This window comes from Schistocerca nitens, chromosome 6, assembly GCF_023898315.1.
Source record: "Schistocerca nitens isolate TAMUIC-IGC-003100 chromosome 6, iqSchNite1.1, whole genome shotgun sequence".
NCBI classification, from domain to species: domain Eukaryota; kingdom Metazoa; phylum Arthropoda; class Insecta; order Orthoptera; family Acrididae; genus Schistocerca; species Schistocerca nitens.
Genome location: NC_064619.1, coordinates 737,182,179 through 737,198,254, shown reverse-complemented (window position 1 = coordinate 737,198,254; position 16,076 = coordinate 737,182,179). Strand labels below are relative to the sequence as shown.

The window sequence follows — 16,076 nt, the reverse complement described above, 5'->3', positions numbered from 1 at the left end:
AACTCAAGGAGTTGCTGAACACAAATGCAGACAGATCCAAACTGAGTATCTAGAAGATTCCAGGTCCATAGCCAAGCCATAATGTACTAATCACTAAGAGAGAGGCTGAGTACTCACATACATAGTAGACACCATGCTGAAGGGGACTGATGATAGCTTGTGATGGCCTCTTATTCATTTTTATTATGATGCTGCCTGCAATGGCCAAGGAGGATGAGTCCTTCGAGAGACCATTAGTTGGCAGCCATGGTTGCTGCATAGCTGCCTGTAATGGTGGTAATAGGAATGTCTGGTGCCAACTTATGTTTTACAAATTGAGACACTCAGCTTGGTGTCTGTGGCAGACAACACTACAGTGATCAGTGATCTTATTCCTTTTCCTGAACTGAAATAATTCACTTATCTCACTGAGTTCTTCAGAACTATTGCCTTCCCTGAAACATATAACATGGTTCAGCCTGGAAAAGCAGTTTAAAAGAAAGGATTCACTTATATGTTTCAATGGGGTGCATAAAATTTACTCTCTCATAGCTGAAAAGAGAGTTCATTCTGTCTGGTCCGACTTAAGCTACTAAATAAAGCAAGGTCTTGGTTAAAGTCTGTACTACTTTAGCCGTACACATACCACTTCCACGTCTGCCCTGATGTGAAAACATACAGTACTTGATCAAAGTTTTACTATTCATGTCATTCACACAGCTTATTACCTATTTGGAAGTCAGCGTAAGTACGGTACTCATGGCCAGTTGTCCAATTGACCATAACTTTAACCAGTCAATAAACAGCTTTAAATTCCACACAGTATTCTTCAGTGTAGTATGCTTAGCCAGTGCTACACACTTCAACACTAGTCAGTAATCTAAAGTTTCTGAAATATGATTGGCTAGTATGTTAAACATCCCCCCCCCCCCCCACCCCAATGGATCATGGACCTTGCCATTGGTTGGGAGGCTTGTGTGCCTCAGCGATACAGATAGCTGTACCACACGTGCAACCACAACAGAGGGGAATCTATAGAGAGGCCAGACAAATGTGCGGTTCCTGATGAGGGGCAGCAGCCTTTTCAGTAGTTGCAGGGGCAACAGTCTGGATGATTGACTGATCTGGCCTTGTAACATCAACCAAAACGGCCTTGCTATGTTGGTACTGCAAATGGCTGAAAGCAAGGGGAAATTACATCTGTAATTTTTCCTGAGGGCATGCAGCTCTACTGTATGGTCAAATATTCTGGAGATAAAATAGACTTCCATTTGGATCTTTGGGCGGGGACTACCCAGGAGGATGTTGTTATCAGGAGAAACAAAACTGGTTTTCTACAGATCGGAGTGTGGAATATCAGATCCCTTAATTGGGCAGGTAGGGTAGAATATTTAAAAAGGGAAATGGATAGGTTAAAATTAGATATAGTGGGTATTAGTGAAGTTTGGTGGCAGGAGGAACAGGACTTTTGGTCAGGTGAACACAGGGTATAAATACAAAATCAAATAGGAGTAATGCAGGAGTAGGTTTAATAATGAATAGAAAAACGGGAATACAGATAAGCTATTATGAACAGCATAGTGAATGCATTATTGTAACCATGACAGACGCAAAGCCTACATCCATCTCAGTAGCACAAGTTTATATGCCAGCTAGTTCTGCAGACGGGGAGAGATTGAGGAAATGTATGATGAGATAAAAGGAATTACTCAGATAGTTAAAGGAAACAAAAATTTAATAGTCATGGGGGGGGGGGGGGGGGTGGACTGAAATTTCATAGTAGGAAAAGGAAGAGAAGGAAAAGTAGTAGGTGAATATGGACTGTGGGAAAGGAATGAAAGAGGATGTTACCTGGTAGAATTTTGCATAGAACATAATTTAATCATAGCTAAAACTTAGTTTAAGAATCATGAAAGAAGGTTGTATATAATGGAAGAGACCTGGAGACACCAGAAGGTTTCAGATTGATTATATAATGGTAAGACATTTCCAGGGGCAGATGTGGACTCTGACCACAATTTATGAACTGCAGATTAAAACTGAAGGAACTGCAAAAAAGGCAGGGTTTTAAGGAAATGGGACCTGGATAAACTGAAAGAACCAGAGAGTTTCAGAGGGAACATTAGGGAATGATTTACAAGAACAGGGGAAAGGAACACAGTAGAAGAAGAATGGGTAGCTTTGAGAGAAGAAATAGTGAAGGCAGCAGAGGATCAAATAGGTAAAAAGAAGGTGGCTAGTAGAAATCCTTGGGTAACAAAAGAGATATTGAATTTAATTGGTGAAAGGAGAAGATGTGAAAAATGCAAAAATGAATCAGGCAGAAGGGAATACAAACGTATGTAACAAATGAGATTGACAGGAAGTGCAAAATGGCTAAGCAGGAATGGCTCGAGGACAAATGTAAGGATGTAGAAGCATATATCACTAGGGGTAAAATAGGTGTTACCTACAGAAAAACTAAAGAGACCTTTGAGAAAAGAGAACCACCTGTATGAATATCAAGAGCTTAAGCAGATAACTGGTCCTAAGCAAAGAAGGGAAAACAGAAAATTGAAAGGAGTATATAGAGAGTCTACACAAGGGAGATGTACTTGAGGACAATATTATGAAATTATGAAAATGGAAGAGGATGTAGATGAAGATGAGAAGGGAGATATGATACTGCGTGAAGAATTTGACAAAGCACTGAAAGACTTAAGTTGAAACAAGGCCCCAGTCATAGACACCATTCCGTTAGAGGTACTGATAGCCTTGGAAGAGCAAGCCATAACAAAACTCTTCCATATGGTGAGCAAGATGTATGAGAAAGATGAAATACTCTCGGACTTCAAGAAGAATATAATAATTCCAGTTTAAAAGCAAGTGGGACAGGTGTGAAAATGACCAAACTATCAGTTCAATAACTCACTGTTGTAAAATACTAACATGAGTCTATGACAGAAGAATCGAAAAACTGGTTCAAGCCAACCTCAGGGAAGATCAGTTTGGGTTCAAGGTAAATGTAGGAACACATGATACAATACTGACCTTACAACTTCTCATAGAAATTAGGTTAAGAAAAGAAAAACCTATGCTTATAGAAGTCGTAGGCTTAGAAAAACCTTGTGACAATGTTGACTGGAGTACTCCCTTCCAAATTCTAAAGGTGGCAGGGTTAAAATACAGGGAGCAAAATCCTGTTTATAATTTGTACAGAAACAAGATGGCAGTTATAACAGTCAAGGGGCATGAAAGGGAAGCAGTGGTTGAGAATGGAGTGAGTCAGGGTTATAACCTATTCCTGATGTTATTCAGTCTGTTTATTGGGCACGCAGTAAAGGAAACAAAAGAAAAATTTGGAGTGGGAACTAAAGTCCAAGAAGAAGAAATAAAAACTTTGTGGTTTGCTGCTGACATTATTTTGTCAGAGACAGCAAAGGACTTGGAACAGCAGGAACAGAATAGACAGTGTCTTGAAAAGAGGATATAAGATGACCATCAACAAAAGCAAAACAAGGATAATGGAAAGTAGTCGAATTAAATCAGGTGATGCTGAGGGAATTAGATTAGGAAACAAGACATTTAAAGTAGGAGATGAGCTTTCCTGTTTGGTAAGCAAAATAACTAATGACAGTTGAGGTTGGGAGAATATAAAATGTAGACTGGCAATGAGAAGAAAAGCTTTTCTGAAGAAGAGAAATTTGTTAACATCAAGTATAGATTTAAGTGTCAGGAAGTCTTTTCTGAAAGTATTTGTATGGAGTGTAGCCATGTATGGAAGTGGAACATGGACTATCAATAGCTTAGACAAGAAGAGAATAGAAGTGTTTAAAATGTGGTGCTACAGAAGAATGCTGAAGATTAGATGGGTAGATATATAACTGATGAGGAGGTACTAATTAGAATTTGGGAGAAGAGAAATTTGTTGCACGCCCTGTTTAGAAGAGGGGGATCGTTTGGCATTACACATTCTGAGGCATCAAGGGATCACCAGTATAGTACTGGAGGGCAGGGGGAGGGGGGGGGGGGAGTAAAAATCATGGAGGGATACCAAGAGATGAATATAGTAAGCAGATTCATAAGAATGTAGGTTGCAGTAGTTACTCGGAGATGAAGAGGCTTGCACAGGATAGAGTAGCATGGAGAGCTGCATCAAACCACTCTTTGGACTGAAGATGACACACACACACACACACACACACACACACACACACAGTATGCCATGCTGAATGTTAGCTCAGTGGAAGAAATTACAATTTGCACTATAAGTACCAAAACTTCTAGAAACATCATTTACAGCAGATCTTAGTTTCTGAACTACTCAGTTTCTCAGCAAAATTCATATTAGGATATTTAATGCAAAACAACTGGAGCACTGAGAAGTATGTTGTCATGTTACTTAAGCTGGATCTGTACATCTAGCATATTCAAATGTCTCCTGCTTCCAAAATGCACATTCGTTCTCCTCTCCAATTGGCTGTAGCCAATCAGCTTTGTAGCTATTCTTGAACAACATGCAAAATTCCCTCCTTGATCAATCCTCAACATCAAATTTAATGTAGTCATATGCCATAATATGTGTTTTTCAAAAAGCAAAGAAACTCAAACAAACCCCTCTTTACTTATATTAAGTACAGAAATAAATATTTAGTTTTCAAAATAGCTAAACTGGCTATTTTACATTAAGCATTTCATGCCTTATATGTGACTGGCTACATGATTACATAATTTGATTCATGGGCTTATTCATTAATTATTAACACCCCCTCATTCATTCTGACAGTGTAACAGATGAAAATAATAATGTCAAAATCAAACAATGGAAACTCAGGTAGGAATATCAACAATGCAGGAAAAGGCAGATTGCTTCTTTTTGTACTGAAGACATGTAAGTTGCAGATAGGCACAATTAAAAGACACTTACATAAAGTTTTCGGCCACAGCCTTCATCAGTAAAAGAGAAATATCACACCATTCATGCTCACAAGCAAGCACATCTCATGCACATCTCAGCCCGAGATGCTGGAGTTGGTGGTTATGTATGCTTGCTAGCGTGTATAATGATATGTGTGTTGTTGTTATTTGTTATTTGAAACTGACACCATGACATAAAATATAATTTTATGAACATTAAATTCTGGGGGTAGTCTATTTACTGCTGTCTTGCACGCAGTTGTATGCCAGCCCAGGTAATCCTCCTCATTTCACATTCTGAGCTTGGGACCAGATGGCGATGCAATTATGAAATAAATTGCCTAAAAGTTAATGCTGCAGTTGGAATATCTGGAAGTGAGTGGATTTAGCTGTGAAGGAGTTCTTAGTGACATACTAATGTTTTGCAGATATGAGTACAGTACTTTTATTATCTAGCCTCTCAGATGCCATTACAAATGACTGAATTTTCTAATGAGAAGGGCAGAAAAGTACAGAGGACCAGCACCAATGTTATTTATTTCATTTATAATGATTTCAGTCAAGATCTAAGTGTTGTGATTTATGTTTTCTGAGTGCCTGTATTAAAATTTTCATTAAACAGTGTCATGGGGAATTCTGTTATCGATACTTAGATTTCAGAAACAGTCAGTATGTTTTGTAACTGTGATGTTTAATCTTGGCAAACATGTTTTGTCATTGCTTGTAACAATATAATTAATGTGACGAAAAATTGTTTTGTTTTTCAGCATATACCCAGAAAATTCTGACCTTGCTACAACTCTTGGTTTACTTTACATGAAACTTAGGGAGTATCAGAAAGTATTTGAGAAGTTGGGTTCCGCTTTAGCTAATAACCCATCTTCAGCAAAGGCATTGTTGGCAATGGGTTCTATAATGCAGGTAAGTACCGTAATTTGTATGATGTTCATGTTATTGGGCGAATCTCTTTTGTTTGGATGCAGTCTTTAGTGATCTGAGACGTAAAATTTTTTTTAAAAAAAAACATTAACCTCACAATATCAGTATCATAATCTAACCATGTTCTATATATTTTAAATCAAACAATGGAAAATCCAGGATGGAATGTAACAATGTTAGGGAAAGGAAATTGCTACTCACCATATAGTGGAAATGCTGAGTTGCATATAGGCACAACAAAAAGACTGTTACAATTAAAGCTTTCAGTCAACAAGGACTTTGTTGAAAATAGATCACACACACACACACACACACACACACACACACACACACACACACACACTCACTCACTCACTAACACAAACACAACTCACTCACACATGACTGCAGCTTCTGTGTGGCTTCAGTTGGCTATATGCAACTCAGCATCGCTGCTATATGGTGAGTAGCAACTTTCCTTTTCATATTATTGTTACTTCATATTGTAAAGTTTTTAAAAAATGTTTATTGCTTTTAATGATTTCTCATACCAGATTCCGCAACTATTTCAACTTTTTCAGAAAAACTTAACCCAAAAATTTAAGGATTAGTGGTGAGCATGACTTTCAACAGCAAATGGCATATTCAAATTTTCAGATTCAGGACCTTTCCTACACATCTACATGCCTTTAAAAAGTATGTTGTGTCAATGACAGTTAATGAATTTTTTAGCATAAAGCAATCCCCCACCCCTTTTTGGTAGTACATGTTATGCAAAATGCACTCATATTGCTAGGGTTAATGAACTCAGAAGAAAGATGAAACAGGAAAGATGAAGAAAACCAACTGCTTTCATAAAGAAAATGAAAAATTTACAAATGCAAAATTAACACAGTAAAAGACAAAACTGCTGTATGGGTACTTGGATAGGGCCTTCCTGTGGAAATCCATGATGAAGGAGAGTGTTTTTGGAGTAGTAGTAGCAGGCTCCATTGTATTTGTTACTCGAGTGTCCCTCAAAAACTATGTTGTTTAATTGTTTTGTGTGATATTGTAAGGCATAATCTGCAGACATTTGTCTTTGTTTTGTGAAATGTGTGGCTGTCAAGAAATATCAAGTAAATAATTGTGCACACTAACAATTTTGCATAGAGGAATTATATTTTTCTCAGATAAGAGATGGATGTTAAAGGAAACAAATACTCTTAACTGTAGCTAAGCATAAAATTGTAATGACAAAGAAATGCAAAGCAAATGTTCGAAAATGGAATAAAGTAAAGGAAATAAAATAAGAGAAGCCTCAAAATGGTGCAGGCGATTGTAGTGTGAGATGCGCGAGTCTGGGCACCATGTAGGTCCCTTGTAGGGAAGCAGCCTACTCACGCTGTAGTAAATTCACATCAGTTTCCATTGTGTGCCTGCCAGTCTGCTGTAACTAGCTCTGACGTCATAAATGTTGCGCAATACTTTAAAAATCAAGCAAATAACCTAAAACTTTTCTAGCATGTCAGAAATAATACTAAATTAATGTGTGTTGAATATCAGTTCGATAACTTAAGCCATTTCCGTAATTTGGACGTTTTTCTGTAAAAATCATTGGCGCAACAGAAAAGAGATAGAGACTTCAAAATTTATATTTAGATTCATCTTTCATAATGATTTAATAAAAACAGTACTTTGGATTTCACAAATTAAGATTTTAGTGGAAATTCATGATTTTGTGGTTTTCGTCTCAAAACTGAAGGAAGCAAGATAGATTAAGTAGGCTAGTAAATAAGGCTAGGATGTTTAGATTTAAATAGGTTGGAGGTCCGCTATGACTATGAAGATGTGAAAAGTTTCTTTTGAATACCTATAAAATAATAGTGATAGCGGATCTCAAAAGGGACAGTTCAGAGCTCATCTGCTGCGTGCAGTGCAATTAAATTAATTCTCTCGCCCAAAATACTTAACTTAGCCACGTCAAAATTTTATTATCAATACTTACCTGCGTGCTGAATGCACATTTAAATTCAGAGCTTCATTGGCCATCAGCAAAAGAAGCTATAATTTATTATGTAACTTGAAGTGGTGCGTTACTAGCCAGCGGCTAGTCGGGAGAGCCGATTTGATCAGGCATTCCCTTAGCCGTCCGCACCGCGGCTTTATATATAAGAACGTTGCGTGAGGAAGCAAGGCCCCAGTTCTCTCCAGACGCTGAATAACACGCCATCTGTGTCGGGAGCTGCATCGCGTCGGTATCACTGCTACTAACAGCCTCGGGTGCCGTATTCTGTTACTCGAGATGCGCGTAACCAGGAAAGCGATTCAAGTGAAGTGTTAATTCTGGGATGATTTTCATTATCTAGCTTCAGTTTGCGTATTGTCATATTTTCACGTGCCGTCGCGGGACAGACATTCTACCAATAATTTAGCATGGCGTTTGATGAAATACTCTCATCAAATTATGGCGAGCATTCTTTTCAACATTTAATTAGGACATTTATAGTTGCATCAGCGCATTAGACTCTGAACTGCTCTGTTAGTTAGGTTGTAGGGATACTTGTGTTTGTTATCAGTGAATTTCAGAATATACAAACTATTTTGGAAAATCGTTTTTGATTAGAAATCCCAGACAATCTCCTAATTCCTCAGAGCTATAAGCTGCAGCTATAATAGCATTCTCAGATGAAGTGGGCGCTAGGAACTCTAATTACAGGCTTCACGTTTTGTTAATTCACTTTCTGGGTGCTAAAAAGTAAATAGAGAGCCAGTGTTGAGAATGGCGAAAGACAGCATTAACAACATTCTAAAAGCCATAAACTGATTCAACCTGCAAACTTTTATACAACAATATATTTTTCAATAAATCAACCGCCGCCCCACATATGGTGCATCGGCCGGGAAATCAACTAAGTGAAAGTGATTTTTAACTATTTGGATTCGCGAGTGGAATGTGACACGCAGCTGAGTAATAGAACAGTGAAAGTGTTACGTGTGCATGTGGTCGACGCCATTGGATTAACAACGCATCTGGGTTGACGGAGCTGGCACTGAGTCTAGCGGTGCTGCCGGCATCGCGAGTAGCCAGTTTTGCCGTACCGCAGTCGTCCGCCGCAGAAGCCGGAGCCGCGCCTGCAGTTACGGGCCACGCAAACACACAACAGCCGTCGGAGTGCCGTCTGCAGTTCAACGTGCCACGTCGCATCAGTAATCCTGGTACGCCGTGCCGACAACGTCGTGCAGAAGGAACTAAGTTAAGTGAAAAGCTGTTAAAAATTTTACTAACCTGCACTAAAAGACTGTCGGCGATGGAACCGCCACAAGAAACTGAGTTTAAACTTAAATTAGAACCTATGTCTGTTGAGGGAACTGTAAATTCAGACAACGTTTCAAGTACAAACATGCATGAAAGTAGTAATGTTAAAGTGAAATATGAAGTATTGTCTCCTGACAGTAGTGTGGGAAAGGGCAATGATTCAATAATAGAGACCCCTGTAGTAAAGCAGAAAGCAGAAATTATAGATTTATTGGATGATAGTTTCTCTGATGAATTAATAATGAAACGGTCATCAGAGATGGTAGAGTTTACATCTACATCTACATCTACATCTATACTCCGCGAGCCACCTTACGGTGTGTGGCGGAGGGTACTTATTGTACCACTATCTGATCCCCCCTTCCCTGTTCCATTCACGAATTGTGCGTGGGAAGAATGACTGCTTGTAAGTCTCCGTATTTGCTCTAATTTCTCGGATCTTTTCGTTGTGATCATTACGCGAGATATATGTGGGTGGTAGTAATATGTTGCCCATCTCTTCCCGGAATGTGCTCTCTCGTAATTTCGATAATAAACCTCTCCGTATTGCGTAACGCCTTTCTTGAAGTGTCCGCCACTGGAGCTTGTTCAGCATCTCCGTAACGCTCTCGCGCTGACTAAATGTCCCCATGACGAATCGCGCTGCTTTTCGCTGGATCATGTCTATCTCTTCTCCTTAAGAAGGAGAAGTTAGATATAACTGATCAATCTGAAGTTTCATTTAGTTTTGATGATTCTGGAATTGGAGCTAGTTTTTCGTCACCTGAATGTGATAAAAAGCCAGCTAGTGAGCAACCCAAAGATACTGGGGCTGTTGATTTAAATGTTATATTACAAGCAATAGCCGCCAGTCAAACAAATTTTAATAAACAGTTTGAGGCAATGGACAATAAATTAGAATCCAATAATGCTGAATTAAAGTCTGAAATAAGTGAACAGGTCAAAAGCAGTAATGCTGAATTAAAGTCTGAAATAAGTGAACAGGTCAAAAGCAGTAATGCTGAATTAAAGTATGAGATTATGGCCAGCCAAACTAATTTTAATAAACGATTGGAGGTAATGGACGATACCTTCAAGGCTGGTTGCAATAAGTTGAAAGAGGATCTAGACAGTTTGAATTATAAAATTGATTACAATCATGAGGATATTAAGAAAAAGGTTGCTCAACAGTTTTCTGAGATGTATAAAACAGTTAAATCCGAAGTTGCTGAGGTTCGCAAAGACTTCCAAATGGAAGATGCGAAGCTGGAGCACAAGTTAACAGAAAAGATCGAGGCGGAATCTGAACTGTGCTCAGATAGGTTTAAAGATGTTAATATAAAAGTAAACATATGTCAAGCAGACATAGATGCAATCAAAACTGATACTACTCATATTGTACAAAGAGCAGATAATGTTGAGATGAAAGTAGAAAATATCAGTACTAACATTGCTAACATTGAGAGTAAAGTAGCTTCAGTAACTTCTGGTAATGGTAGTATACAACAAATTGTAGCTGCAAACGCCGCTTTTATCGGGTGTCGGCAGTTCTTGCGGTTCGATCCAGATAAAAACATCCATCCGCTAGATTTCTGGAACGATTTTTAAGATGTGATTCCACCAACTTGGTCTGAACGAGAGAAAATCTCCTTTATTAGAAGCCATTTAGCAGGTGACGCCATGCGTTGGTCAGCTGATGTTATGTTAAAGTGTAAAACATTAGCGGAGTTTAAAACTGCTTTCATTAATGAGTATTGGTCTAGTAACAAGCAAAATGAAGTGTTGAGAGAATTTTGGAGTGGAAAACGCTTCAATGCAGGCAAGGAATCAATTAAAGAGTTTGCTAGGTCATGGATCTCACGTTTGTCACATTTGGCCGAAAAGCTAAAACCAGAAATGATTATACTAGGTCTTGAAGCCAAACTGCCATGGTATTGGCAAACTAGAATTATATCTGCCCCTAGAGACAATCTTGATCGTTTTATTGAATATTTGGAACGTGTAGAACGTGTTGCTGCCAATGAGGAGCAAGCACGTAATAACAGAAATGCTAATAACAATAGTAGTAATTTTAGGAACGAGCAAAATGGCAATGTAAACATCAGAACAGTAGGTGTTCGCCATCCCAAGAGAGGTAGGAATTGGGGAAATAATTATCAGAACCAACAATGGCATTTAAATGACAGTAATGTTGTTCCAAACAGAATTATGCAGGTAAACAACAGCGCAGAAGGCAATACTGTGCCAGTTAATTATAATGGAAATAAAGGAAACAGTAGTAGGCTGAGGCAGGAAAACTAGTTCCCATCTATGAGAACACTGGCGCTCACCAGGCGGTTACTTTTCCTAAGCCAGTAGTTAAGGGAATTGGTAAGACAGATCAAAATACTCAAACTGAACATGTGGATGAAGAGTCGGTAGCACCTAAGAATACAGCAGAAATATTAGATCACTCACAGTATTTGATAGATACCGTGTTAGAGACGCTTTCTAAGTGGGAAGAGCAAGAGAAGGCGCAGCAGTGTAACGATAGGGAGGAGCTACAAAACAATGAATTGACAGGTGAAGAAGCAGAAGAAATTCATGCTTATATTTACGATGAGGATGATGTACTCTTATCTAAAGTGCCTGTGCAGGATGTTGACAATGTGCTAATAGATTTAGGACAGGAGATAAGTGAGAATGTAGAGGGTAGGCTGTTGAGGGTCGATGAACCCAGTAGCTGTGACCAGTTGTCACTTGAGAAGGAAACCGACGATAATGGTAAAAGTGGTTTAGCTGTAACTAGTGTTATGCCCGGTCTGGAGACGCAGAATCGCTCAGACTACAGTAATTTGGGTTATGTTCAGCAAACTAAATGTAATGAAGTCGTGCGGTGTTTCGATTTAAAATTAATAGACCGACTGGAAAAGGCAGCTGAAAATGTAATTCAGGAAACCCCTACACACTGTGACCTAAATGTAATGAAGACAGATGTTGATCACTTTAGTTGGAGACAAATCCAAAAGGAACTATTAGATGAATTTGAGGAACCACCTGTACAACCTAGAATAAGCCACCCTATAATAATAGTGAATATGTTGGGTATCAATGTACGTTGTCTCTTAGACAGTGGAAGTGAGGTGAGTGCAGTATCTCAGTCCTTCTTTGATGCATTACCTGGTAAAGACAAGCTTACAGTAATGAGAGTATCAGGACTAAGAATAATTGGTGCTACTGGCAAGGTGTCAAAAACGGTGAAGCAAGAAGCTTTACTGCCCTTTTACATTAATGGTAATTTAATTGATCATCCATGTTTAATTGTAAACAATCTCAGTATGGAGGTTTTAATTGGCACAGATTTCTTGTCAAAATATCAGAGTGTTGTTGACTTTGAAAGAAGCCAGTTAAAAATGGTCTTGCCAATAACCGGAGTAATTACAGTACCTTTTAGTGATAAACATGTAGTAACTAAGGATGAAACTTGGAAGCTGCCTATACGAGTTCTGAAAAATAGGAGATATTGGGACGAAGGTGTTAATCTTAGTACAAGTAAGCTAAACACAGAAAAAGAAGAAGAAGCAAATATTTTGGACAAAATAGAAGCTAAATTGCAGGAAATCGATAAGATTTCCGCCAATCAGAAGGAAGAACTGAGACAGGTTCTAAAAAGGCATCATAGAGTATTTTCAGATCGACGTGGCATGGTCAAAGGTTATGAATGAATGCTGTAGGGAGGAGGTTGTTCTGTAACCTCTACACAGTGTGGCAGCTGTGCAGTCCCAGCTGTGTGAGATCTTCTTTCCCATTTCAGGTCTCACTCATTCTTCATCTTTCCTATCTACAAAAATTTCGACCCCTTCTTTCCAATATGAAATTTTTCTGAAACCAATGAATGCTGTAGGGAGGAGGTTGTTCTGTAACCTCTACACAGTGTGGCAGCTGTGCAGTCCCAGCTGTGTGAGATCTTCTTTCCCTTTCAGGTCTCACTCAATCTTCATCTTTTCTATCTACCTAAAATTTCGACCTCTTCTTTCAAACACATTAAATTTTCCGGTATTATTATTAAGCCAGCATTCAATTAATGAATGCTGTAGGGAGGAGGTTGTTCTGTAACCTCTACACAGTGTGGCAGCTGTGCAGTCCCAGCTGTGTGAGATCTTCTTTCCCTTTCAGGTCTCACTCATTCTTCATCTTTCCTATCTACAAAAATTTTGACTTCTTCTTTCCAACAAATTAAATTTTCCGGTATGGTTATCAAGCCAGCATTAAGCTAAATAATGCTGTAGGGAGGAGGTTGTTCTGTAACCTCTACACAGCGTGGCAGCTGTGCAGTCCCAGCTGTGTGAGATCTTCTTTCCCATTTCAGGTCTCACTCAATCTTCATCTTTCCTGTTCCCAAAAATTTTGACCTCTTCTTTCCAACACATGAAAATTTTCTGTCATGGCTATCAAGCCATGAATTATGTAACCATTCTATCCACCGATAAGTGAAGAAAAATACCTAATGTGACAAACCTAATAGTGACAAACAATAGAGAAGTATGACGTAATTAAGATAAAATGTATTTGAGTAACAATTATGTATAGAACCCTGGTAAAATAGTAAGTACAAAGTGTTGTTTTATTGGAAATGGTCCCACAATAATATTTAAAAAAAAAAAGATGTACAAATTCATGTACAAGCAGGATCTGAAGTGGTGGTGAAACCTAGTGTATGCATAAGAGCTAACTAAGAAATAGTAAAAGAGATTGCTTAGTGCTAGGAAAAATATGCAGGTAAGTTGTAAGATTAAACTCACCTGGTGTAGCAAGGAAAGGCAGTGTAATAGAATTGAGCAGTGTTTGTGGTTGAGACGTGAAGGACACGTCCCTGAAGTATTTATAAGGTTGGAGCTGGCCATTATTTTGATGTAGTGTGTGACAGGATACACCTACACGTATTGAGGTTATGAGTTGGAGGCGTGAATGCGACCATAGGTACCCTTATGTTAGATGAGACAGAGCAGCTCATGGTGTCCTATAGGTTTAAGGAATTTAGTATTACGCTCGTCCATAATTACTTGATGCACTTTAGTGGTAGGTCTGAGAGAGACTACCTGTGGTTTCAGCGTCCGATCGAGTGGAAACGGATTGCCACGTGAGCAAACTGATCAGCTGCAATACACTAGAGATATGAAATAAATGTGCTATCCTATGCTTTAAATGTTAATAGAGTGAGTGTTAAATAAGTATATACACTAGCAACGTAATTAAGTAACATAATGGCAGACGTGAAACATTATTTTAGCTCAGTATAAATACACTTCAAAGTAAGTAAGTACCTAATTGCAGATGTGGAACTGACAACAGCAGAGGACCAATAAGTGGATTTAGTAGTCAACTAAACGTAGTGTGTTTTGAACACTCACAACTGTACTATTACCAAAAGTTACTCACATGTACAAAGAAGCTGAGAAAACAACCACTAATCATACTCATACTATCTGTAAGAATAAGGTAATCAAAGATGAGTCAGTTAAGTGCTTAAAATACAAATGTATCAGGAATGTACCGAGCATTGGTTCAGTGTTCCGGCCCAGAAATAATAAATTCAGATTAAATATGATTTATGATTGTATGCCTAAAGAGCATTAATTTCTCTAGTACGTGACTAAAGGCGTTTTGAGCCATTTGTTTAACGATTTTATGACAATTAAGTAACCGCGAGAGTAATACTGAAAAAGTTCTGTTAACTTTGTTCCAGCAACATATTGAAGGATAAAATGTATATATCCCCATTTCATTGTGACCCACCCTTAGATATTAAGTGAACAGAGTCTGAGGCACTCTTTTTGTTTGTTCTACAGGACAAACCAGATAATGGCAGCCTGGTAGCTGCGTGAAAGCATGGAGTGACTTGGACACAACTCACAGTGACCCCTCCCCTTTCCCCATGTAATTTAGAGAGAACGTGAAGGACGCACACCATAGCAACTTCCCCTCCTCTACCCTTGTGAATGGAAGTGTAGGACGCCAGCCAAAGCGGCTACAACCACGTGTGTAAAAATTATTTGTGAACTTTTCTTTCAGGTTTAGAAAAGACTGATAAGAGATAATCATCTGTTTATGTGTCATGTTATTTTCTTTGAATTTGTGTATGTAAAAATGTATTTAATGTATTTATTGGATCTAAGATTTTCATAATTTTTCAATTTGTATGTGTTTGTTTGTCTAAGGCAATATGTATGCCAAAATATTTCATTGACTTTGCTTAAAATTTTGAGTAATGATATTGTTTAAAAGGCAGTGAACATGCCCACAATTTAAATAATTAATGTAGGTAATCAGTTTTCTTTTAATGTTTCTACATGTTTACATTTCAATTTTGATTTTTCATAGGGAGTTAAACTGTACTCTTGCTTCCCTTTTTGTAATTAAATTTTTTTTTCATTCATTAACATTCATAAACAAAAAAAAATTTAAGTAGAGGGTGATGTAGGGAAGCAGCCTACTCACGCTGTAGTAAATTCACATCAGTTTCCATTGTGTGCCTGCCAGTCTGCTGTAACTAGCTCTGACGTCATAAAGTTGCGCAATACTTTAAAAATCAAGCAAAAGGGACAGTTCAGAGCTCATCTGCTGCGTGCAGTGCAATTAAATTAATTCTCTCGCCCAAAATACTTAACTTAGCCACGTCAAAATTTTATTATCAATACTTACCTGCGTGCTGAATGCACATTTAAATTCAGAGCTTCATTGGCCATCAGCAAAAGAAGCTATAATTTATTATGTAACTTGAAGTGGTGCATTACTAGCCAGCGGCTAGTCGGGAGAGCCGATTTGATCAGGCGTTCCCTTAGCCGTCCGCACCGCGGCTTTATATATAAGAACGTTGCGCGAGGAAGCAAGGCCCCAGTTCTCTCCAGACGCTGAATGACACACCATCTGTGTTGGGAGCTGCATCGCGTCGGTATCACTGCTACTAACAGCCTCGGGTGCCGTATTCTGTTACTCGAGATGCGCGTAACCAGGAAAGCGATTCAAG

General features: G+C 38.5%; 1 protein-coding gene across 1 annotated transcript in view; it reads left to right on the top strand.

Annotated features, from left to right (window-relative positions):
- LOC126263611 (Bardet-Biedl syndrome 4 protein-like) overlaps nt 1-16,076 on the top strand; it is a 152,217-nt gene that overhangs the window by 39,899 nt on the left and 96,242 nt on the right. Inside the window, exon 6 of the mRNA XM_049960698.1 lies at nt 5,643-5,796. Coding sequence (XP_049816655.1) covers nt 5,643-5,796 — 154 coding nt within the window. The remainder of the gene's footprint in view (nt 1-5,642; nt 5,797-16,076) is intronic.